Raw genomic sequence first — 20,605 nt, 5'->3', positions numbered from 1 at the left:
CCGGCTGAGTTTATGCAGGCGTGAAGTCCCTGACCTGTTTGAGGACCTCCTTTCTGCCCCTAGCCTACAAGCATTACCCCAGAGCTTTGCTTCCTTACCGAGAGAGAGCAGGTCAGTAAGGACTCTGAGAATATTCAGGATGACATCCTTGTCACAGGAGTTCTGGAATGGAAACACATCAGATTCAGGCATCACTTCAGAGCAGTGAACTTCATGATACAAAGGGCTGTGGCGCATCCTGTGGTGCAGAGACCCTGGAGATCCTTGTTTGGATACTGAGTACTTTTCATACCATCTGGCCAGTGAATATGTGGAACTATATTGATAACGCACTTCAAAAGTCTGAGACAGACATACTGATCATACTACACAATGTTTAATACACAGTAGCATTTCTGCAGAATTTACATCTAAATTCTAAATTCCATCTCTTTTTCGGTTTCATCTGGCTACCTCAAAGTTGAGGCAATTCTGTGTCACACAGAATTATTAAATGTGGGGTGGTTTTCAATGACAGCATCTCTTATTACTAGCAGTTGAAGAAGAACATTTTTAGATTTTATTAATCTCATTTAAAAGAAAATTACCTTGTCTTTGCAGCTTTGCAGCCACAAGCACATGGAAGGCTGGAATGTGGGGAGCAGAAAGATGCCCTAACCTTATTTTGAATGAAGACCAAGTAAGCACCACACCTTGACATCACACATCCTGCTTTAGATTCACTTTAAATTTTACACTACAGGAAATAAGATATATTGTACTTGAGGAGAATGAACCACATGATATCTACCATCCATCTGTGTGATACAGTAGTCCCCTTCTTTAATCCTCCTCCAACCTGATTCACTGCTGAGACTGAAGAATTAATCACCAGTCTGTATTGCTGTATGAGGGATTTGGGTTAAGTTCTAGATCTCTTAATTTCCATACAGATACAATAAAAGACAATACAAATTTCCAACATTAGAAAACTTGCATTTGTGTAGCCTTGATCCTGAAGAACCTCAGAAACACATAATCTATAATGGAATCACTATCACCCATTAAATTATTACAATAGGATAATATCTTACAAATATATGACTCCTATATTTCTGAATGTTGAAGTGCTTAAGAAACTTAACCTACTCGTATGTATTCTGGATATATGAGTTCATTTTAGCAGGCAAATTGATTCAACCATTCTCTGACATATTTAACATTATGCAACTGAATATTTAAGACAAGGAATTGAGAAGTAACACCTAGCAAAATAGAAAGAACATAAGGAAATCTAATTCAGATCTGTAATAATGACTATTAATGCAAACAGACCTTTTTTTTTTTCCAGTTGATCCCTGCTGAAGTCACAGCACAAGCTGACATGGTGCTGAGGGTCGTGTAGGTAGTGAGCTGCATATCACACCCCTTCCTCCTTTGTTATAGTTGGGGAGGTTATGCATTGAGTCAGACGTGGGAATGAAGCTGGAAAAAGGTCAGTCTTCACAGTCAGATCAGGTGACTGTCAGCATGGAGAATTGGGTTTCCACCTTTGTCCCAGAACTCCTATAGGATGCTCGGCAGCTCCCTTCAACCAAACCTCCTTCTGTATCAGCAAATTATACGTGCCACCTTCTGCACGCAGTGTCTACATTAGCACTAATGTTTCCTAACTTCTGTATCCTTAACATTATGTATTCTTAGATTTCTTTTTTTAATATAATTATTAACAAAAACAACCCCAAATATCTGAAAAACAGAATTCCATCGTACTGGTTTTGGCGGACTACCAAACTTTAACTGCTCGATACACATTTCATGCTGGCATAAGTGAGCAACGGGGAAAAAAGTATCAGCAGGGAAAGGAGACAAAAGAACAAGATGTCGTTGGGGGAAGGAGGAAAGAAGAGTCAGGCAAGAATGAGAGACTGGAGAAAATAAGCAGAGAATCACTTCTGAAATAGGGCACTCAGGGGAAGAGGGTCTGTGAGCACTGTCGCCTTTCTGAAGTCTCACCTTACTTTTGTTGTTAGCTAAAATCCACAGGAAAAGTGCATGTCTCATCCCCACCTCAGAGCTGGCCCATGCCCAGAGTGAGAGCCTGCTGTTCCTATTCATTACTACATTAACTCAAGAAGCAGAGATCTCTGCACTGAACAGAAAAGTTCAGCCCTTTTTATGAACCGTGTTGAAATCAAAAGGCTCGGTATGATAGGATTACTACTTCTTTCAGAGCCAAGACAAACAGGATACGTGGCTTTAATGAAATCCAGTAACTCTCTGTTCACCAAGTATTGCCACCTTCATCTTAGGGTCCAAATTCATGTTACTGGCTCAAAGGACCTCACAGAGAGGAAGGTCTGCAGCAGGGTAAGAGCAGTTCTGAATACCATTACTTCTAGGTAACACGTATAGTTTTAGTCATACGTTAATCTTGCTAATTCATGTCTTCATTCATTAGTCCACAGTCCTGAGCTGCCTCAAGTCTCACAGAGCTAACAAAGAGCAATCAGAGCTCTCTTCCCAAGAGTTCCCTGGCATTTTTTATCATAGGGACTTAATAATCAGGGGCAGGCTGTCAGAAGTGATGAGTATGCACCAAATTTACTGACTTCAGGAAGAGTTACTGTTCTCAGCACCTTTTTAAATATCAGGGTGGCCTAAATCAGACCGTCCTCTGGTTTTGCCTTGCTGCCTCTCAGTATCCCTTTCCTCTGTAGGTGGATGGATTACACATTAAGGTTTCAGTAATGAAGTCTTCATTGATTTATGCTCCTATTACACTGGGTTGTTTATTTTAACTGATTGGATTGTGGGTTTCCTAAGCCATTAACACAAATAGTGATGACATAAGATATCCTCTGCGTTTCCATGCGCTTTACCCAGGGACTCAAGCGAACAAAGAACTTGAGGGGACATTAAAGATCAACCTTTAAAATGTGCAAATTAGAGCTAGGTGATATTGCCAAATATTTTACCTGAGTATTTACTTTTGATAGTTCAACACTAAAACGCTGTGTTGGTGCCCCATTGTTCCCCTTCCTCCAGTGCACTAGCGAGGGAATTCGATGACTTGTGTGTTTGCTGAAACAGTGGATAAAACTCTAGTCCCATTACCAATTCTAACATATTTCCCACTAACTTTAGTGACACCGCTGAATAATACAGAATACTGCAGAAGAACACAACTCCAATTTATAGCAGCAAGACAGAAAAAACAACCCTGAAGTTGCTGTTGTCTTGCAAGATGTCAACTAGCCTGTTGAAAAGAAACAGCTTAGATTTTGACTAATTGAAAAGCTTGAGATTTTCAAAATCATCAGAGAAACTTGGACACTGAAATCTATCAGAATTAATTGTTTAAATTAATACTCATACCAAAGTCTTTGTGGATGAATTGCCAACAAATTCATTCATAAAAAATACTCAGTAAATCTTTTTTAATAGTAAGTAAAAATGAAAAAAATCACAACTTGTGCCTGATCTAAAAAAGATGAATAGAGTAATTTCTTTAATGCAAATTACTTACCCAGCTCTGGTTAAAATAAACACATTAGTTATTTTTATTGAAAGATATGTTTGATGATTCAAGAACAAACCGTAAGCAAAGAGAGAAGTGAAACTCCTCTTGCTAAATATTTTCAGTTCCTGTCAGCATTTACAAATGTTAGATACAACATCTAGCCACACACAGACTAATGAAGATGCAGTCATGATATATGGGCGGAACGAGAGCAGAGAAAAGTTCCCAGAGGCTCAAGTTGGATTACAAAATCACCAACCTCCTGTGAGATTTTACTGCAAGGATTTAGAATTAGAACCAAATTGTTACCAATTAACAGCAGCCTGTAGCTGCCTTTCACAGCTTGCAGCTGGATAAAGGCTAAAGAAGCAAAAAACACCACTTAAAATATCAAGCATGGCTCTACTTTTTGGCCAGAGCCCCTCATCTTAGCCTTATTTCAGCAAATCTTTCTGGTTTTCTCACCCAACCGGGAGTATCACAGGGCTGAGTTCAGATGCATTTAATCAGCTCCCAGATGATAGTTCCTCTCTGAGCTTTTTCTGGGAATTAATCCCTGAAACACCAGGGCTTTGGTTAGCTTGGCTGAAGCTCCTCAGAGATAAACAGCAGGAGGATGGAGAAAGACAGGAATAAAAAAATACCCCAGCGCACAGTCATTGGTACATTACAGGCAGCGAGTGATTAGTCAGTGACATTGGGTTTGGAGGACAACAGCTTGATCCCAAGATCCTCCTGACTGGCAGCTCCGGTTATTTTGCTGACCCATGATTAAGCGGGGAAGGAGTCCCATGTCCTGGGAACATGCCAAGACAAGCTGTTATTTACTCAAGACAAGATTATAAAATTGCAACTAAACCACAGTAACAGGTAATCTCATCTTGTCAGAGGAGTCTCCTGGGATGTTTTCCACAAGATTTGAAGAGCCAACAGAGGTGGGATTTTTCCTGTCCCACCTGAGGGGAGCAGCTATCAGTGCAGTTCCCCTTTTAGTGCTGGCTTAAAGTGAAGACTTCCCATAAACTCAGTCTTTTGTGCAGCTCTTGGGCTTTCATGTCTTTTGCCCAAAGGCAAATATTTCTACAAATGAGACATGCAAACTACTGAGAGTGTTATGTGAGTCTAAGCATTAATGCTGAAAAAAGGAGAATGCCCGGAAAGAAATCAAACAGCATTAATTTGTGTGGCACGATATTTACTAGTAAATATTTTATTTGGGGAAAGAAATACAAAGCTGTTATTCCGCTCACAAAAATAATAAATGCAAAATTAAAGAAGTCAATCCTGCAAGACAATGGATAATACGGTTTCTAACTCCTATTAAATTAATTTTTGGATATAGCCTCACAAAGCTGTATCACTGCTTAGAAAAAAAAACAAAACCAGCCTGTTTTTAAAGAAAATTTGTCGCTGCACTGGGCTAACAAACTTCCAGAACTGTTTTTTTTAAAGAGGCCAAGGAGTAGGATGTCCAGTTCCAGGTTTTGTTTGTTTGTTTGTTTGTTTTTAAATAGCCTGTTTCTAAATAGGGAAGCAGGATTTGACATGTTCAAAATACATCCTTCTTTCTTCTCTTACCCTTAATAAATTTGCTCACACAAATAGCAGCAGTCAGAAGCCTAACTGTCTGTGTAATGAGACTTGCATCTGCAAGTAAGATTTCTCGCTCTCTGCGCTCAAAGCCTGTTGAAGAGAAATCCTGGTGCAAAATTAATACCGGCTAAAATCAAGACTAGGTTAGGAGCCGAGCAGCATTAGTCCTCCCTCTCTCCTGAGATCTCTGGAAACTATTTGGCTGCTAATAACTGTATTAATGCTTAAAGGAAAGACTCCCCCCCGACAGCCTGCTGCCAGCAAGGCAGAGGTGCCCCCGACCCAACTGCTGGGCAGAGCCACTCACCGCTGGCGTTATGGAATTGCCAGCTGGATATCTTCTTCCCACAGTGACTATCCAGTCTCACAATAACTGTGAAGCCAGGTTCAGTACCTTACATTCTGTGCCTTGTCAGAGTAAATTGCTTTTTCTAATTTCAGAGGAGCTAAAAATTCACACTTAAATAAGAGAGCAAAATACCCTGGAGATTTTCTTGTCTGTGCTCCCATCTTCAGCCTCAATATTCAGCCAGCTAACTGTGATTTCTTCTTGTTGGAAGGTTATTATCAACAGTATTGGATACATGGAAGTTTAGAAAAAAAAAAAATATTTCTGAGGGGGAAAAAAGGGTTCAGGGATCTCTGAGATTTCACTAGGCAACCTCAAAACAAGGGATTCAAATTAAAGTGATTACAACCTGAATTTTATTATTACTGAAGAATTTTGTGACAATACTGCCATCATCCTGCTTTAGAAGGATCCTGAGAACTTATGGTCCTCGTGCCCCGGCTCCCCAGACGTCCATCCAGCAAACCTCAGCACCATCCTCTATTGTAAACAGTAAGTGCATCGCGTTGGCCAGATCTGGATATCCTCTCCTCAGGAGTCAGACAGGCCTGAGCAAGCCAGGAAACTCGAAGGAGACATGGAAAGGAAAGGAGCTATTTAAAGACTCAGAGACGAGGACCTTGCTGCTCAGGCAGTGTCCTGAGTGACCTCTTTAATCCCGCTAGAAAGGCGTTCGCAGCTGTGTGGGATCATGTAGCCCTCAAACTGTACACAGGGCAGCCAAGGGGCCTCCCAGAACAAGACATGCGGTTCGACAAGTTCTTGCTCCCGTTCCCAAGCCTTAGAGATGAGTCCCTCTCGCTGGGTCCTGCGAGTCCCTGAGGGGCATGGCTAGCACCCTATTTACCCAAGCACCAGCTGTTTTCATGCCTGCTGATGCTCAACACCAAGCCAGGCTCTATGCATCAGCCCAAAGCAGCAGTTGTGCATTTTATACCAGGGAATATAGCAAATACTGATAAAAACGGTGTCTCTCAGCCTGCTGCAATCAAGTGGGTGGCTTTTTTCATGGCCTGCAGTGACTTGAAAGTATGTTTTTTCTCATCCTTGTTTGCACTTGTGTGTGATAACCTGCAACCTGTTTTTCGGTAACATACCAGCTCACTGTTGGGTGCAATCATTATATACCCTTCACAACGGATGGCAGCTTGCCAGGCGGCCGGGCAGAAGTAGTGCCTCGAAGCCAACTTTTAACATGTTATTGATGTTATTGTACAGGGCTTTGCTCCTATTCATTGAGCTTCAGGGATTCTTTTTGAAGGATGTGTGTTACACTCTGTGGGACTGAACTGCTTCAAGGCAGAGATGGGCAAATTCCAAACTTACATCTGAATGTCTTCAAAACAGTGAAGGTGTTGAGATGTAACAGCTTGGCCTGAGCTGATCTCTAGCCAAAATATCTTGGTGAATAACATGGTGGAAATCATCTGTGCCAAGGAATCTTACTATATTTAATGCAATAAATTGCACTAACATAACACCTTTCATCACAGGATCACAGATTTCTTCATAAATATTAATTAACACCTGCCCCACTGTATCCCTCATCAAGAAGGTCAGATTCATTGTCCCTTATTTTCCTGGTGGGAAATATCACCCAGCGGTGGGAAATTCACTTAGTCAATACGTAAGAGAATGGGTGGCAGAACCCAGATAGCTATTTGAATAAAATGAAGCAGAAACACTCTCTGCACCAAAGTATTACAGCTCGCAATCACACACTTACTTCCATTTATTTGTGGGGGTTTCAAAGACCTCCTTCACTGAGATTAGTCTTTTCCTCCTAACTTCCCAGGAGCAGATGCAACAGAAAAGACCTAGCCCCTGCAAGGAATCCTAATACCACGTTAGGAGAAAAAAGGGCTACTCACCACCAGCGGGTCCTAGTCCTATTTGTGAAGCAATATTCATTCTTGTGCCCAAGGACAAAGGAGATGCTACATTTAATTAATCCATATATTAATTAAGAGGCACATAGACCATGACCTGACCCTTTTCCAAAGTATGAGTTTTACCTGCTGTGTCACAAAGATTCCAAGGTGTTTCACCTAACTTCAGAGCAAGGATGTTCATTACGTCTGTGCCACACCATTAGCGTGTCACACTAATAAAATGTATTCACATCCAGATATCTGCAGGAATTATGCCCTGATAGACTGCAATGTCTTGGATACTGCTGGCAAAGTAAATGGCTTGCTGCTCGCTTGCTTGCTTGCTTGCTTTTTCTTTCTTTCTTTCTGCATGCCAAAATTCTCTCTGTGTTCTTAAAGAAAAGATTGTCCTTGTTCAGAAGTTCTTCCTGATACAAAGTTCTTTTGTGTCACTTGCTCCTCTCACTAATGCATCTCTAATAGAGCAATTACTTTATTATGCAGAACCAGTGGTAAAACACATTATTATATAACCTTAAAATGCTTCTGTCAAATTGGAAGTGTTAAAAGAATGAGGAAACTTTGAGATAAATCAAAACACGTGATATTCTGCAAAAGGCTTTTAGACTTCCCTTTGAATATTTCTAATGTTCTTTCTGTAATTTCTACTGCAGATAAATTCTCCCAGGTTTCGTCTTTTATTTCACAATAAGTTACCTATGACACCTAAAGATTTTGGCTGGATTTAATGTTATGTCATTCACTTTTTTCCTCTTTTTAATCTATTTTTATTTTAATGCCAAAATTATCCTAGCATATGTCTTTCACACTCTCTTAATAAGTTTCTATAAGACATTAACCATTCTTGCACTACAATCTTTATATGCATGTTAGCACCTACTGTTTATTGCTGTTTCTTGCATTTATTCCTATATTTTATATTACTTTAGCTGTTACTGAACTTTTTTAAAATATTAATGTTTCATTCAAATGCCACTCTCTTACAGCTACTTAACACAATTGCCACCCAAACTTAATAGGAAGGAATATGTGTTTTCCATTCAGCTGTAGTTTTCTTTTCCACTACTAATGATGAAACAGCAGCACGAAACTGGCAACTCTCTTTCTTTGTAAGATTTTATGGGTGTCAATCCAGCGAAGAGTCTGTCTTTCGAAAAAGAAGCGCATTTGGGAATTAACAAAGTTCTTTTCAAGCAACGGCATTTGTCAAAGTACAAATGAGTCTGGAAGATCCTTGGAAAATTTCCAGATGTACTTGCTTTATAATAAAAGCACATATTTTTGAATATTATCGCAAATATGAGCATGTGCATGTGGAAATAAACAGTCATAATGAAGATGGTGCTATCCTTGCCTTCTCTGTGATGTCGCTGCTTGGGCTAAGCACGATAAAACCACAAGAGTCCTTATGTCGACTCTCTGTCTGCCCTGGCACTTGCCTGGGATAATGCTCTGTTCCGTCTGGGCTTCTCTGTATTCCAGTGCTAACTACATTTACTACACATTAGTCTGACATTGACTTGTACAGGCTGAAGAAAAGGATCACTATAAGGTACATGGGTTAGAAAAACGCCAGTCTTTTCTCTTGCCAAGATAAGTGTCCTTATGTGTCAATCTACCCCACTTTCAAAAGTGCTTTCTGGAACAGCAATGAAAATGCCTTTAATCAATCAACACTTAATAATGATGATTCAGGTATGGGTAGTGGAGACAAACCGCTAATAACTATTAGTCACAGCTTATTTTCTTAAGAGATAGAACCTGAAAGTGAAAGTGATGAACCTATTTTTCCCATCCAGCCTAAGTGAAAAATCAAACAAATGAAACTCGGCACCCATAATGAATAGCAAACTCTGTTTCGAAATTCTAATGATTCAAAGTATTATTACTAGTAATGTAAAGCAGAACATCTGTCTAACTGCATTGCTGAGACCCATCTGTCTAGATTTAAACAGCAATCTCTTAAAAGCAAAGCCCTCAGTTCTCTGAAAAGGCTGACAAACTTTTAAAAGGTATGACAGAGGTATGTCGTTTTCCATCCAGAATGTAACAAAGCTTTTTATTATCTTTAGTCTACACTCTGTGAAAGACACCCAGCAGCAGCAAGCCAATGCCACCATGTTAAAAGAAGACGTGTTTGCGGCTTTATTCAGCCCTTGTTACTTCAGTTCAGCGGCTCAGAAGCACTTGCAGACTAAGTGCTGGTCAGTCAAGCTGAAAGGCATTTTATTAGCTCAGTGAATGAGCTCACTGCTGCGTTTGTGCTCCAGGAAAATGTGGCAGGAGCTAAATTTAAAAATACGAGCTCACTGTCCTCTTAGAGACTACTGAGCTGAGATCCAGGCTAATGTAGATCAGGGACATTGCAAAGGGAGAGATGAATGAGAGCTCTTACTCCTACTGGCGCCTTTCTCTGTGCAGCAAGACTGCAGCAGACAGCTCTTGCCGTGCCCACGGGTGTCCGAGGAACAGCATTGACCCTGCACATCCTGACCCAGGAGGCAAGGAGCATCGTGTCCCTTGATGTGCCACCCTTCACACACTGTTTATATTCACTCTACTGAGATCCCCTGTGGACTTCATCGAACCAAACTCTGTGGGCTGTCTCTCCTGAGACACTCTCACATGGGAACAGGCTGAACATATGATGGCATATGACTCGTGTGAAAAGACAGGACCTCTGGCATGAGCCACTTATTCCTCTGCTGCTGGCAGAGCAATGGATAGGGACCTCTGAACTCTCCACAGACCCACGCACGTCTCACTGAGATCTGAGCAAATAGTCTTGATGACACGGTGCACATTTGATCTCTGAGAGAAAAGTGAATTCTTCAGCAAATACCCAGTAGGAAGTTTGGTTTATGTCAGAGTCTACCTCCGATGCCTGCATCCATCGCCAACATGGAGAGGCCACCAAAAAGTACTTGTTAATGTCCTATTTTATTTCAGTATGTTCTCAAGGAGACCTGCTGGTGTAACAGTGCTCCACAGGCTTTGTTAGGACATAGCAGGGGAACTCAGCTAGGAAGATTTCCAACTGTTTGATCAGCCAGCCACTCAGGCAACCACCTTTTAGACAAAACCCTCCAGAGTTTGCAGTCAGTGAGATATAGCAAGGTTTTCATCTCAGACGGCAAGTCATTTTAATGCATCTCTGCTTCCAGCTGTCCCCTTGAAATCCCTGTGCGTTATGGGGGGATCAAATGACCTAAGCCCTATGGGAAGAGAGATTGTCAAAGAAAAACAAAGCCAGGCACACATTCTCTTTCTCACTTGTCATCTCCAGCTCTCTCCCCCTCTTGCAGAACCTTAGCATGGGGCAAGAGGCCACTCAAATGCAGATTTTCGCAAAGGGAAGGCCAGACAAATCAGGGCAGTAGTGCTGCTTTCCCCTAGCCTCTCCAGAAACTGTCTCCATGGGGATGGTGCTGGTTTATTCCTGGAAAAATGGAGGGTCGAAAGGGGCAGTTCAGTTCGTTCCTCTGACTTCATCAGATCAGCATTTTAATCATAGGGAAAGGTCAGGTGGGCCATTCTCCCTCCTCCCCTCCTTTGCAGTGCAGACAGGTGGGCATTCACCATGCCAAGCTAACTGCTTATGGAAGGATCTCTTTCTCTCCCTGTCACGCTCTGCTTGCCAGGTTAATGACAGATAAAATGGAGACCCAACATTATCTTCACTGTAAAGCTGCTGCTTTGGTCTTTCAGAAGGAATCCTGTTAAAAAACAGAGGATGGCAGAGGACACGCATTACACTGATTGCACCCAGGACGCATGAGCGTCATCTGCTCATGGAGCCAGTTGTTTCACCCTTGATTTGGGAAACAATGTGAACTAAGACTCCCTTTGCCCTAACTTGTCAGATGAGTTTTATCTCCATTTTTGACCAAACGGAGAAATCTGGAGGCACAGGCATTAAATGAGTCTGGATAGAGGGAGTCTGTAACAGTCCTGAGACTAAAGCCCAGGACTCCTACTTCAGCCGCCAATACACCATCATTCTCTCTTTTGAAAGGAAGCGACTAGGTAGCAGAGATTGCAGTGGAGCAGATGAGCCCAGGGGAGAAGAGTCTGTCTCTGTTTACTACAGGGATCAAATTCCCATTGGGCCCAGTGGGAAGCCTCTGCCTGTAAATTACACCAAAAATTAATGTGCATAAAAGGCTTCACAGAAGTTGATTGTAGTAAAACACAATGCTGTGGTGCTTCCATGTCTCTAGTGTCAGAAAAATACATGTTTTGGTTTCAAAGCATCCCTTTTTGAAAAGGGGAAAAAAGCCTCTTTGGTAGAGCAGTTATTTCTCCCATAGGACTTCTGTGTCAGAATTACTCAATTTTCTAACAAGAATCATCATGAAAGTTTTGCTGTTATCATTAATTCCACCTCAACCTACAGCACCTTTTGAAAATAAGCCTGTGCTTTTCCAGGAAAACAGCGTGAGGCGAAAAAACCCAACCTCACTCTCTAAACCCCCTAAGGGAAGGACGTTTATCTTTGCCCATGGAATTTCTTGTCAAGCAGATGTTCTTCTGTGAATCAATAGCTGATCTAAAACATTAATTATCTTTTTTGTAGCTTAATAGTGCCTGTGGGCAGAAGAATCTCTACTATGTTATCTTTGTCCTCCCTAGAAGACATCTTATGAAATCAATGACAAATTCTTGATTTCTGAAACCATGTTTTCTTCATAATATGGTAGGTCTCCACTCAGCAAAACAAAAGCCTTAACAGTGCAACAGATCAAAAGGAAATACTAAGTCATGGATATGAATGTGGCGTGTCTTCATTGACCTATGGAGGAGAATGACAGGTTTCCCTTAAGAGGCATTCTTCATCACATTAGACTTTCCTTCCCAAAACTGTACTAAGATAAATTGTTTTCCCTGTATGAAAAGGCAAAAGATTATCCAGTTCTTGGAGATTTGAATCTTCACCCAAAAAATGCACCTAGATTATATTTGGATCAACTCCTCACAAAGATAAAACAAGTAGAAAAAAGCAGGGTTTTTTTTAATTATAACAAAAAATGTCTACAGGTATTTGAGGATGGTTTGGAATCATGTTCTTGCTTCAAAGTCATCTTTAACTAAACTATCTTTTCTGAAATTAAACTGTCTCTTTGAAACAGCAGCACAGTAGTGCTTTCTGTTACATACATAGCTTCCAGGATTGCAGGCACTGATGACCCACCAGTATGTCAAGTGAGCTGGACAATTTAGTTGTACAAGAACATTCCATGTGGCTTCCCCCTAACACTCGTTCCTCACCATCTGCAGTAAACTTGGTTTTGCCAACGGGGAGAAGGGAGACTGTGTGGTGAGATTGCTTTGTACTGTTCCTGGTCTTCCTGGAGAAAGTTGTAGCTCCTTCTCAACGAGCATGTCTCACCAATTTCCAGGTGCATTCTGGCCTCACAGACCCCTGGGGACTGAAATCAGCCTGCTTTGCCCAAGAATCACAGCCCCTCATCCTTTCCTGCGGAGATGAGCAGCAAGCCCAGCATGCAGAATGGCCCTACTGATGGATCAGCGCTTCTATCCTATGGCCCATCAGGCCCTGTAGACAAACAGGTGCAAATAGACTATCTGTGAGACAAGTGCTTATTAAAAGAACAGGGAAAGGCAAGAGAGAATTATTTTCTATCCTGGTCTGGTGAGAAGAACATAGTCACGAGGCTGGAGCCTGGCAACGCCCGATGACATATGTGGCCACATGGTATGTCTATGGATTTAGGACTTTCAAAGATGTGTGAAAGCCTGAGGTTCTCCGGTGTGCATACATCAACCCTAACATACACAGAAAAGGGCCACCGCTCCCAAGAGCATGGCTCAGTCCATGGGAGCTACAAGCAAACATTGCCTTACTTCTGCACTTCCCACCGACTCCTGGAGTCCTGCGGAAGGAGGGGCTTTTACCGGCACTTCCAGAGGCATAACCACCCCCCTCCCAATCTCCTTGCAAGAGTAATGATGATACATGCTGTGTTACCTGTCCCGGCACAAGCGGGAATGATCACACAGAGGCAGCATCCCTATGACAGCCGCAACTCCAGGAGCAATTTTCAACCCTGCTATCCTAGACCAATCCCTCCCCATCTCTTAAATCCCAGGTACATTTATGAAATGTTTTTCTTCCTGTTAATACACATCAGTAAACTCTCTGGTGGTATCAGTAGACGCTGCTAAAGTTAACCATTATCAGTCCACACGTTTTTCAATACAAGTAAATTTTTTTGCACCTTTTGCTAAACGTAATGTAACGAACTTTAATTCAAAGATGTCCATGAACATATTTTCTACCACAGACATTTTTTGCCCATTATAGATAAAACCAAGAGGACCAGACCAATTGTGTCGGACGCAAAAATGTGTTGAAAAGATCTCTGAGAAATCACAACAAAACGCAGCATAATACACTGAAAATAAGATTATGCTATACAAAGAAACACCTGTCTGTATGAAAACATCTCTTCAGATATTTCACAGAGGGAAATTATTGAAGCCTGAGAATAGAGAAGGTGGAAATCTTCCATTGACATAAAAATATAGATGAAATATATAAATATACTTGTAGGCATACAAAACACCTATGGAAGCTAGGTAACCACCAATAATTATTCTTGACTTACAAATAGATAAGCAGATGCATTTGAATATATTTTTATACTGTATGTGAAATATAATTATTTTAAACAAATGCATATGGCTCCTTACATAATGTAGTTTAATGTGTGTTTGTGTCTATAATGCAGCAGTTGTACAAAAAAACATATAAAGCTGCTTGACATGGTATATTGTGCCATTATATTGCATCCAAATAGTCTAAGTTAAACATCCTGACCATGAGTACAGTCCTCAACAGCTAAGAAGCACCAGTTTTAAAGCATTCATGATGTTTCATTTGGCCGCCTGTAGTAAATGCATTTTTTAATTTCATGACATCTTGTTTTATTTCACAAAACCTCTGCTTCAGGATGAACAGTGCCTGCTGCTTGGAAAATGACCCCATACAGCTTTTTGTCCTCATCATTTAGCATGTGTTCTGTGCATTATTTATTGTGCAGAATCCAAGCCCTGCACTGAAAGCGAATTATTAATTTACTCCTTGATTTTTTTTAGTGTGTTGTGACCAGAACTTCAGATATCTTTTTTCCAATGTTCATTGCCTGATTTCTCACACACTGATGTAAGGCATGGTGGGATTATTAGCCATTTTGCACATTATTAACCGAGATGCAGAGGGTTATAATCTATTTCTCCAGACCTGCATTCAACTGATTTAGCAATATGGCTTATCCTGCCGCATTTGCATTTCTGCAGAAAGGGAGAAAGGGGTCTCCAGGAACATTCATGACACAATCTCGTTTGTCCTTAAAGCACAAGCCATCCTAGTGAAGTACAAGGGACAGCAGAAGACAGACTGAAGCCCGCTTTCCTTGTTCGACACAGAAAGTTCTGCTGAGACTCAGATTGCGACACACTCTTTTCCTCAGCCCAGTTGCTGTCGCTCCGACCAGTCTCTGGGTACATTTTTCATCCTGAGGTCCTGAATTCTCATTAATGCAGGCGCAGGAAATTCTGGATAGCCCAGATGGAGGCATTTTCAGAGGAGCTGGCAGAGCGCTCAGAGAAACATCTGTGGCCTGCCCGGGGACAGAGAGTGAAATTCTGGTCCCAGCTCAGTTGGTGGAAGGGTTTCAGCAGGGTCCAAGACATGCCTCAGCTTCCTCTGAGGGCTTTAAGTGTTCTGCGCTGATTCACAAGAGCACCAAACTTCAATATTTCTTCCGTGGCCTGGCAGGAATTTGGGGTTAATGCATGGATGATAGCTTCCTTTCTTCTTTCTTCTTTCTGGCTTAGCAGTGCCCCGTGGCAGTGATCCAGGGATTGTAGGGAAGAGCTCTGCGTTACCTCTAGGTTCTCCTTGGACAGGGAGAAGATGACAGCTGAAGTGGGAAGAACAAGCAATGACCCTGAAAGATGGGGTGGGGGCCTGCACTATCTCTATAAGATCATTTGCAGAGAATTATTCCTTTTCTTCCACAGTGAAAGCAGAAAACAGGCTCATGCAGCCTAAGTGGCATTTGGCAGTAGAGACACAAAAGAGCTGCTGGAGAACCCAGTGTTTCCCCATAATGGATTTCCCCTTGAGCCCTATAGCCAAGTGTCTCCCTGCCCTAACTGCACTACTTTTGCTGCTCCAAAGCTAGAATATTTTTTGTAAGGACTAGGAGGACATTAAGTTCACTGTTGTTCACTTTAGGTACAACAATCTCAGTAAAACTCAGGTAATGAACCACATAAAAATGGCCATCTGGGTTTGAGTTGATTTTTGTTCCCTCTAAGGCTATTCCACTAAGCCTTGCCTGCCAAGCTGCCTCCCAGAAACACAGATCCAAACCTTGAGCTCCTCTATCCCCAGCCCAAACCAGTGGGCATTCTGCTTGCTGAGCAGTTCCTGGGGTTTTTGCATCTATTTTGCTCAAAGCCAGGAATCTCAGCAGCTCTGCTGACAGAATAAGTGCAAGGATGCAGAGACAAAAGCATTTTATGAAATACGTTTATATTCATTGTCACTGGAGCAGCATAGATATCTTCCCACTTGACTTTAGGATAACAATAGAACTGCCTTGTCAGCCAGCCAGCAAGACAGCTCGAAAGAGGCAGCGCAAAGGAGCGGAGAGGTTCGAGTTAGCAAGCAGCGGATCTTGTATCTGTTCCCTGCTGGGCACCGTAGCCTTTCAGAGAGCAATCCCTTCAGACAAACAACATCCTCCACTGATACATAAGATTTTCACCTCTTTTCTTTCGAACCACAGCATTTGGGAACCTGTGCAGTCCAACATAGTAGGACACAATTTGAGCCAAATATCTGCCAACGGCCGCAGGGGTTGCCAGCTCTGCAGAATACGTGAACGGGGACTGTGGCTTTGGGAAGCGTGTGGAAACCATGCTGAGAGCCAACAGGAAATCTGGGACTCCTCAGGCAACACGATTTACACTGCCATGGAATAAGGAGAGGTTCTCAGGGGTAACCAAGGCAGGCTCACATCTGGGCCTGGCAAGAAAGGAAGAGAGCAGGGAGGAAGCCAGGGAAGAATCAAAATGTTTCTTATTTAGCTAACTGGTTAGACCATGGAGCGAGAGGAGGGCCAGGACAACCAGGAGTAGGAACTAGGATGCTCTACAGTCTCAAGGGATTCAATAGTCTGGGATACAATGAAAGACGCTGGCTTCAGTTTTCTATTGTTCTTCTTAGCAACTAACAGCTGTTTTTAACTAACACCCAGATACCTCCTCTTGGCATTAAAATAAACAAGGAATCTAATCCCAAATCTCTCAGGGATTTTGCATTAGGGACGCTGCCTGTAAAAAGGGATGTCAGATTTTTTTCCCTGGTCATAAACTGTACATGGGGAGGATGTTTATTTCTGCTATGCTGTGGCCGGGGAGCAGGTTGAGGGAGTAGTAACCAGCCCAGCCTTGGTGTAGGTACTTCACTGCCCATGTATGAAAAACAGAACAGAGCTGGATGTGAGGTGAGGATGTCGATGTCATGCAGTAAGAGACGGGAACAGAATGGGGTAACACTACCCAAGCCAGAGGGATGGGAGGTGATAATTGTAGGAGCACATTGGAGTGGGAGGATCAAGAAGAGAGAGCAAAAAAGGCAGCAATAGGGTACAGTAAACTCCTAAGAGCTCGGCTCTGTCATACTGACACAAAACTGTGAGACAGGGAAAGGGTTTTCTTAAATCTGAAATTCACATTTTAAAGCTACACCTTGTAAGCAACTTGAAGCACTTTTTACCTAGAGATCTGAAATGTCACATCTTCCCTGCAGTGACATTTTGGTGACAAAATGCAGCTGTACTTTGAAAGCAGTTTTTGCTTTTCATCCTGTCACTTTTCAGAACATCTGTAACACGTTGCACTTTCAGGGGTTTGAGCTGTCTTCCAAGGATCACAGTCCTTTGTTGCACTGGGAACAGTTTTGAAGAACTCAGAAACCAGTGTTTCTTTCCTTGACCAGAGCAGGACTTCAGTGACAAAATACACAGTGTTCTGGTTTTGTTCTGCTTGATACCATCCTTACCAAAGCCAGGCTGTGAGACTAGGGGTAAAAGAGTCTATGCCAGGAGGAGATGGGGTAGATCACTCCCTTGGCTGAAGGTGATAGACCTTCAGATGGGGACATTCCTCCAAGTGAGAATAATAATCTGTGTCAGTGCTTGGAAGGGAGGTAGAAATTTAGCCCTGTGTAAGTGGCTGAAGGAGAAAGGATGTTTTTATTCTGAGGTCCATAAAGACTGGCTTGGTGGCTGAATGTTCCCTCATCTTTCATCTGAAAGCTTTCTGCATACAAAGCAATATTATGTGCTAACAGAAATGAAAATGCACAGTAATATCCTGCAGAATAGCCTGCTGTATGCAGCAGACATGTTCTTCATGCCCAATAAAAGAATATGAATCAGCAATGACAATCCAGCAGGACACAAAAACAAAGCAAACATGTTTCAGACAGCTGCTGCAGAAAATAACAAAGTGTGGAAAGATGTTCTCAGTAAATGCAAACATCAACAAAAGTTATTATTTCCCAGGCCAGTGCTTTCCAATTGTGTCAAGTAAAGGTCTTTTTCGTCACCCATTTTTTGTAGCACAGGTAGGTGATGACGTTACAGAGCTATGCTGGTAATGTTTTGGCTGGAGGTAGGGGAAGGAGGTGGGTCAGAACATACCAGTGTTACAGTCGTCATCCAGCACTTACTTTCTGTCCTCAAACCTCTGGATCTAATTGAAAATATAAAAAGAAAGACTTTTGCTCTTCTCTAAGTGAATACAGAACTTTTGGAAACAAGGGTGTTGTACCAAGGTTAGATTTTGTAATACTGGGGATGAATGCTGTGCTTCCTTGCGTTTTACCAATACCACCACTTATTTCACCTGCAGTGTTCCTAACTATTTCTAGTGTAGCCCTCCATGTAGCTTTGTCAATGAATCGCGTACGTGATTTTAAACTACAGCTTCCAATTTAATCCTGGGTCTTGTCCAGTTCTGTTCCCAGATTATGCAGAGAGCACCAGGACTGTTAGTCCTAACCTAACTGTTAATGTTAGAGAGCATAAATAAAAACAGGAATTGTACACTCAGCTGTCAATTATTCAATTATTCTATTATATAGAGGATTATAACTTGGATTCAGCAAAAACATGATCTAGTACAAAATATACATTAAATAAGCTGTAATAACATAGGGCAAGTTACACTGCCAAAAAATAAAAGGACCATAGGACAATTTTCTTCAGTGTGCCAGTTTACCTGCAGAACTCACTGCCACAGGGTGCCACAGAGGGCAAACCAGAGTTTGACAATGACATGAGAAATAAAAGTTGTTGACAGTTACATAAGCTTGGATAAAAATGTCAAGGCTGATCAGCCCCCACAACTATAGTTTTGAAGCCAGTTGCATATCATGGGGTTTATAACCTCCTCTACACAGCTGCAACTGGTCACAGAAACCTTCCGAGACACAGGGCTAGGAGACATGAATCCTTGGGCTGATCCAGGAGGGTAAGTCAGTCTGTTTTACATGCCCTATCCCTTATTTTCTGCTTCTGCAATGTGTGAGGTTTTGACAACACAGGTAGCAGTCAGAGAAGGATGCTGCCTCGGATGTGAAACTCCCATCCCCATGGGGCTCTGACCCACGTCAGCACAGCTCCACACACAGGGCTCAGGGCACCTGAGAAGTCCAGACAACCAGTATTTCACTGTAACTTGCTTTTTATGCAAGCAGTTTGTCTTGGCAAAGCAATTCCCACCCACCTCTCATGACAAAATGATTGCTCATGAAAGCACGGGTTCCCTCCCACAGCACACACCCCATCTCATAGGGTAGCTCATGCCTCAGCTTCAACATCTTCTCCTGCAAGACCGGGGGGAGTGCATCCTTGCTGGGGGAAAACAGAACCGAGGGGGTCGCCTACAGGCAGAGAAAGAGATACCCCTCCTTCGTCCTGTGGCCGAGCTTGTCCAACAAGTATGATTCCGGACCAGGACACTTCCCTCTGCTCCTCACGAGCATTTACTGAGCACACCCAACGCCAGCGCCTCGCCGATCTCAGGCTCAAGAGTTTCTGTCACTTCCCTGTGAGTGCTTAAGGGTCCTGGTGAAGACAATGTGACAGGGAGGAACTTGCTGCTCCCAGGCAGATCTGTTTACTCGTCCCGCTCAGCCCTCGGAGTAGCGGCGCGCCGCGCCGGGGCTTGCCTAGCTCGCAGACTGACAGCGCCGTCAGGTCCCATTCATCGCAAAGCAGCCGGCTCCTCGCACCTCCCTCGCGCCCCCGCTGAGCGCAGCGAGGTCCCGGGAACCGAGGCTCTGCCCTCGGACGGGGCTCGGTGATTGATGCATAGCGGTAATCGCCAGCGTTCACCTCTGAATAGTGAAACTGCGCTTTGTAATGGCTTTTTGGGGTGGGAGGTGCAGGTCAAGACTCCTGCACGCTGATGCTTTTAGAGGCAAGCCAGCAGGAAGCTCGTATGAACAACCACAGCCCAACAAGTCATTGCTGGTGAATTACGGAGGAAAACAAGCCCAAGTGCCTATCTCATTAGTTCAAGCTGTTCTTACCTGGAGGGTGGAGAGAAGGACTTGCAAGCCACTGGCTTCTTGTTCTGCCATGCTGCTCCCCACTCACACTCCCTCCTTCTAGCAGCAGACACAATGCAGCTAGAAAGCAAAGCTGCCAACCTGCCTTGCTGCTGCCCCTGTGCCGTTTAAGAAACGAAGCAGCTAAACACAGATCCCCAGACACATGCACGCTGCTACCTCCAATAATCACAGCAATGCAACTCTAGACCTCAGCAGGAGAGATAAATGTACCCCCTCCCTCCGAGCTCTACCACTGTGACGAGAAGATTAATTCCTATATAAAGAATCCTGGGGATTAAGTAAAGTGCTCAGGAAAGGTCTGGGTGCTTGGTGTGTGGCAGGGGGAGTGTGGGGAGGGTGGCAATAGCAACAAGAAAGCAGAAGAGCTACAAACCTCAAAGAAAGCCAGGGAGAAGGGAGGGAGCACGCTGGCTGCCTGACAGGCATTCCCAGCTGACCTGCTGATCCGTTCCAGACCCTGCGTGGACTCGACTCCGTTTGACTCCGTTCCAGTGAAATCGGAGACACTGGGAAGGCAGAGAGAGCAAAAGAGATGCCCTCGGTCTTAACGAGCGCTGACAACGAACGGAAGATACACCCAGCATGAGAGACAG

The 20,605-nt window shown here is 43.0% G+C and overlaps 1 protein-coding gene across 1 annotated transcript in view; it reads right to left on the bottom strand.

The window, feature by feature from the left end:
• The window catches only part of AGBL1 (AGBL carboxypeptidase 1), a gene marked incomplete at both ends in the record, with an annotated part of 299,879 nt that extends 279,858 nt beyond the window's left edge, over positions 1 to 20,021 (bottom strand). Inside the window, 2 exons of the mRNA XM_082005308.1 lie at positions 99 to 162; positions 19,971 to 20,021. Coding sequence (XP_081861434.1) covers positions 99 to 162; positions 19,971 to 20,021 — 115 coding nt within the window. The remainder of the gene's footprint in view (positions 1 to 98; positions 163 to 19,970) is intronic.
• Positions 20,022 to 20,605: the final 584 nt, after the last annotated feature.

Source organism: Phaethon aethereus (assembly GCF_964289735.1).
Source record: "Phaethon aethereus genome assembly, chromosome: 12".
Classification (NCBI taxonomy): Eukaryota; Metazoa; Chordata; class Aves; order Phaethontiformes; family Phaethontidae; genus Phaethon; species Phaethon aethereus.
The sequence above is the reverse complement of the archived record's forward strand: the minus strand, read 5'-3'. Positions and strand labels throughout refer to the sequence as shown.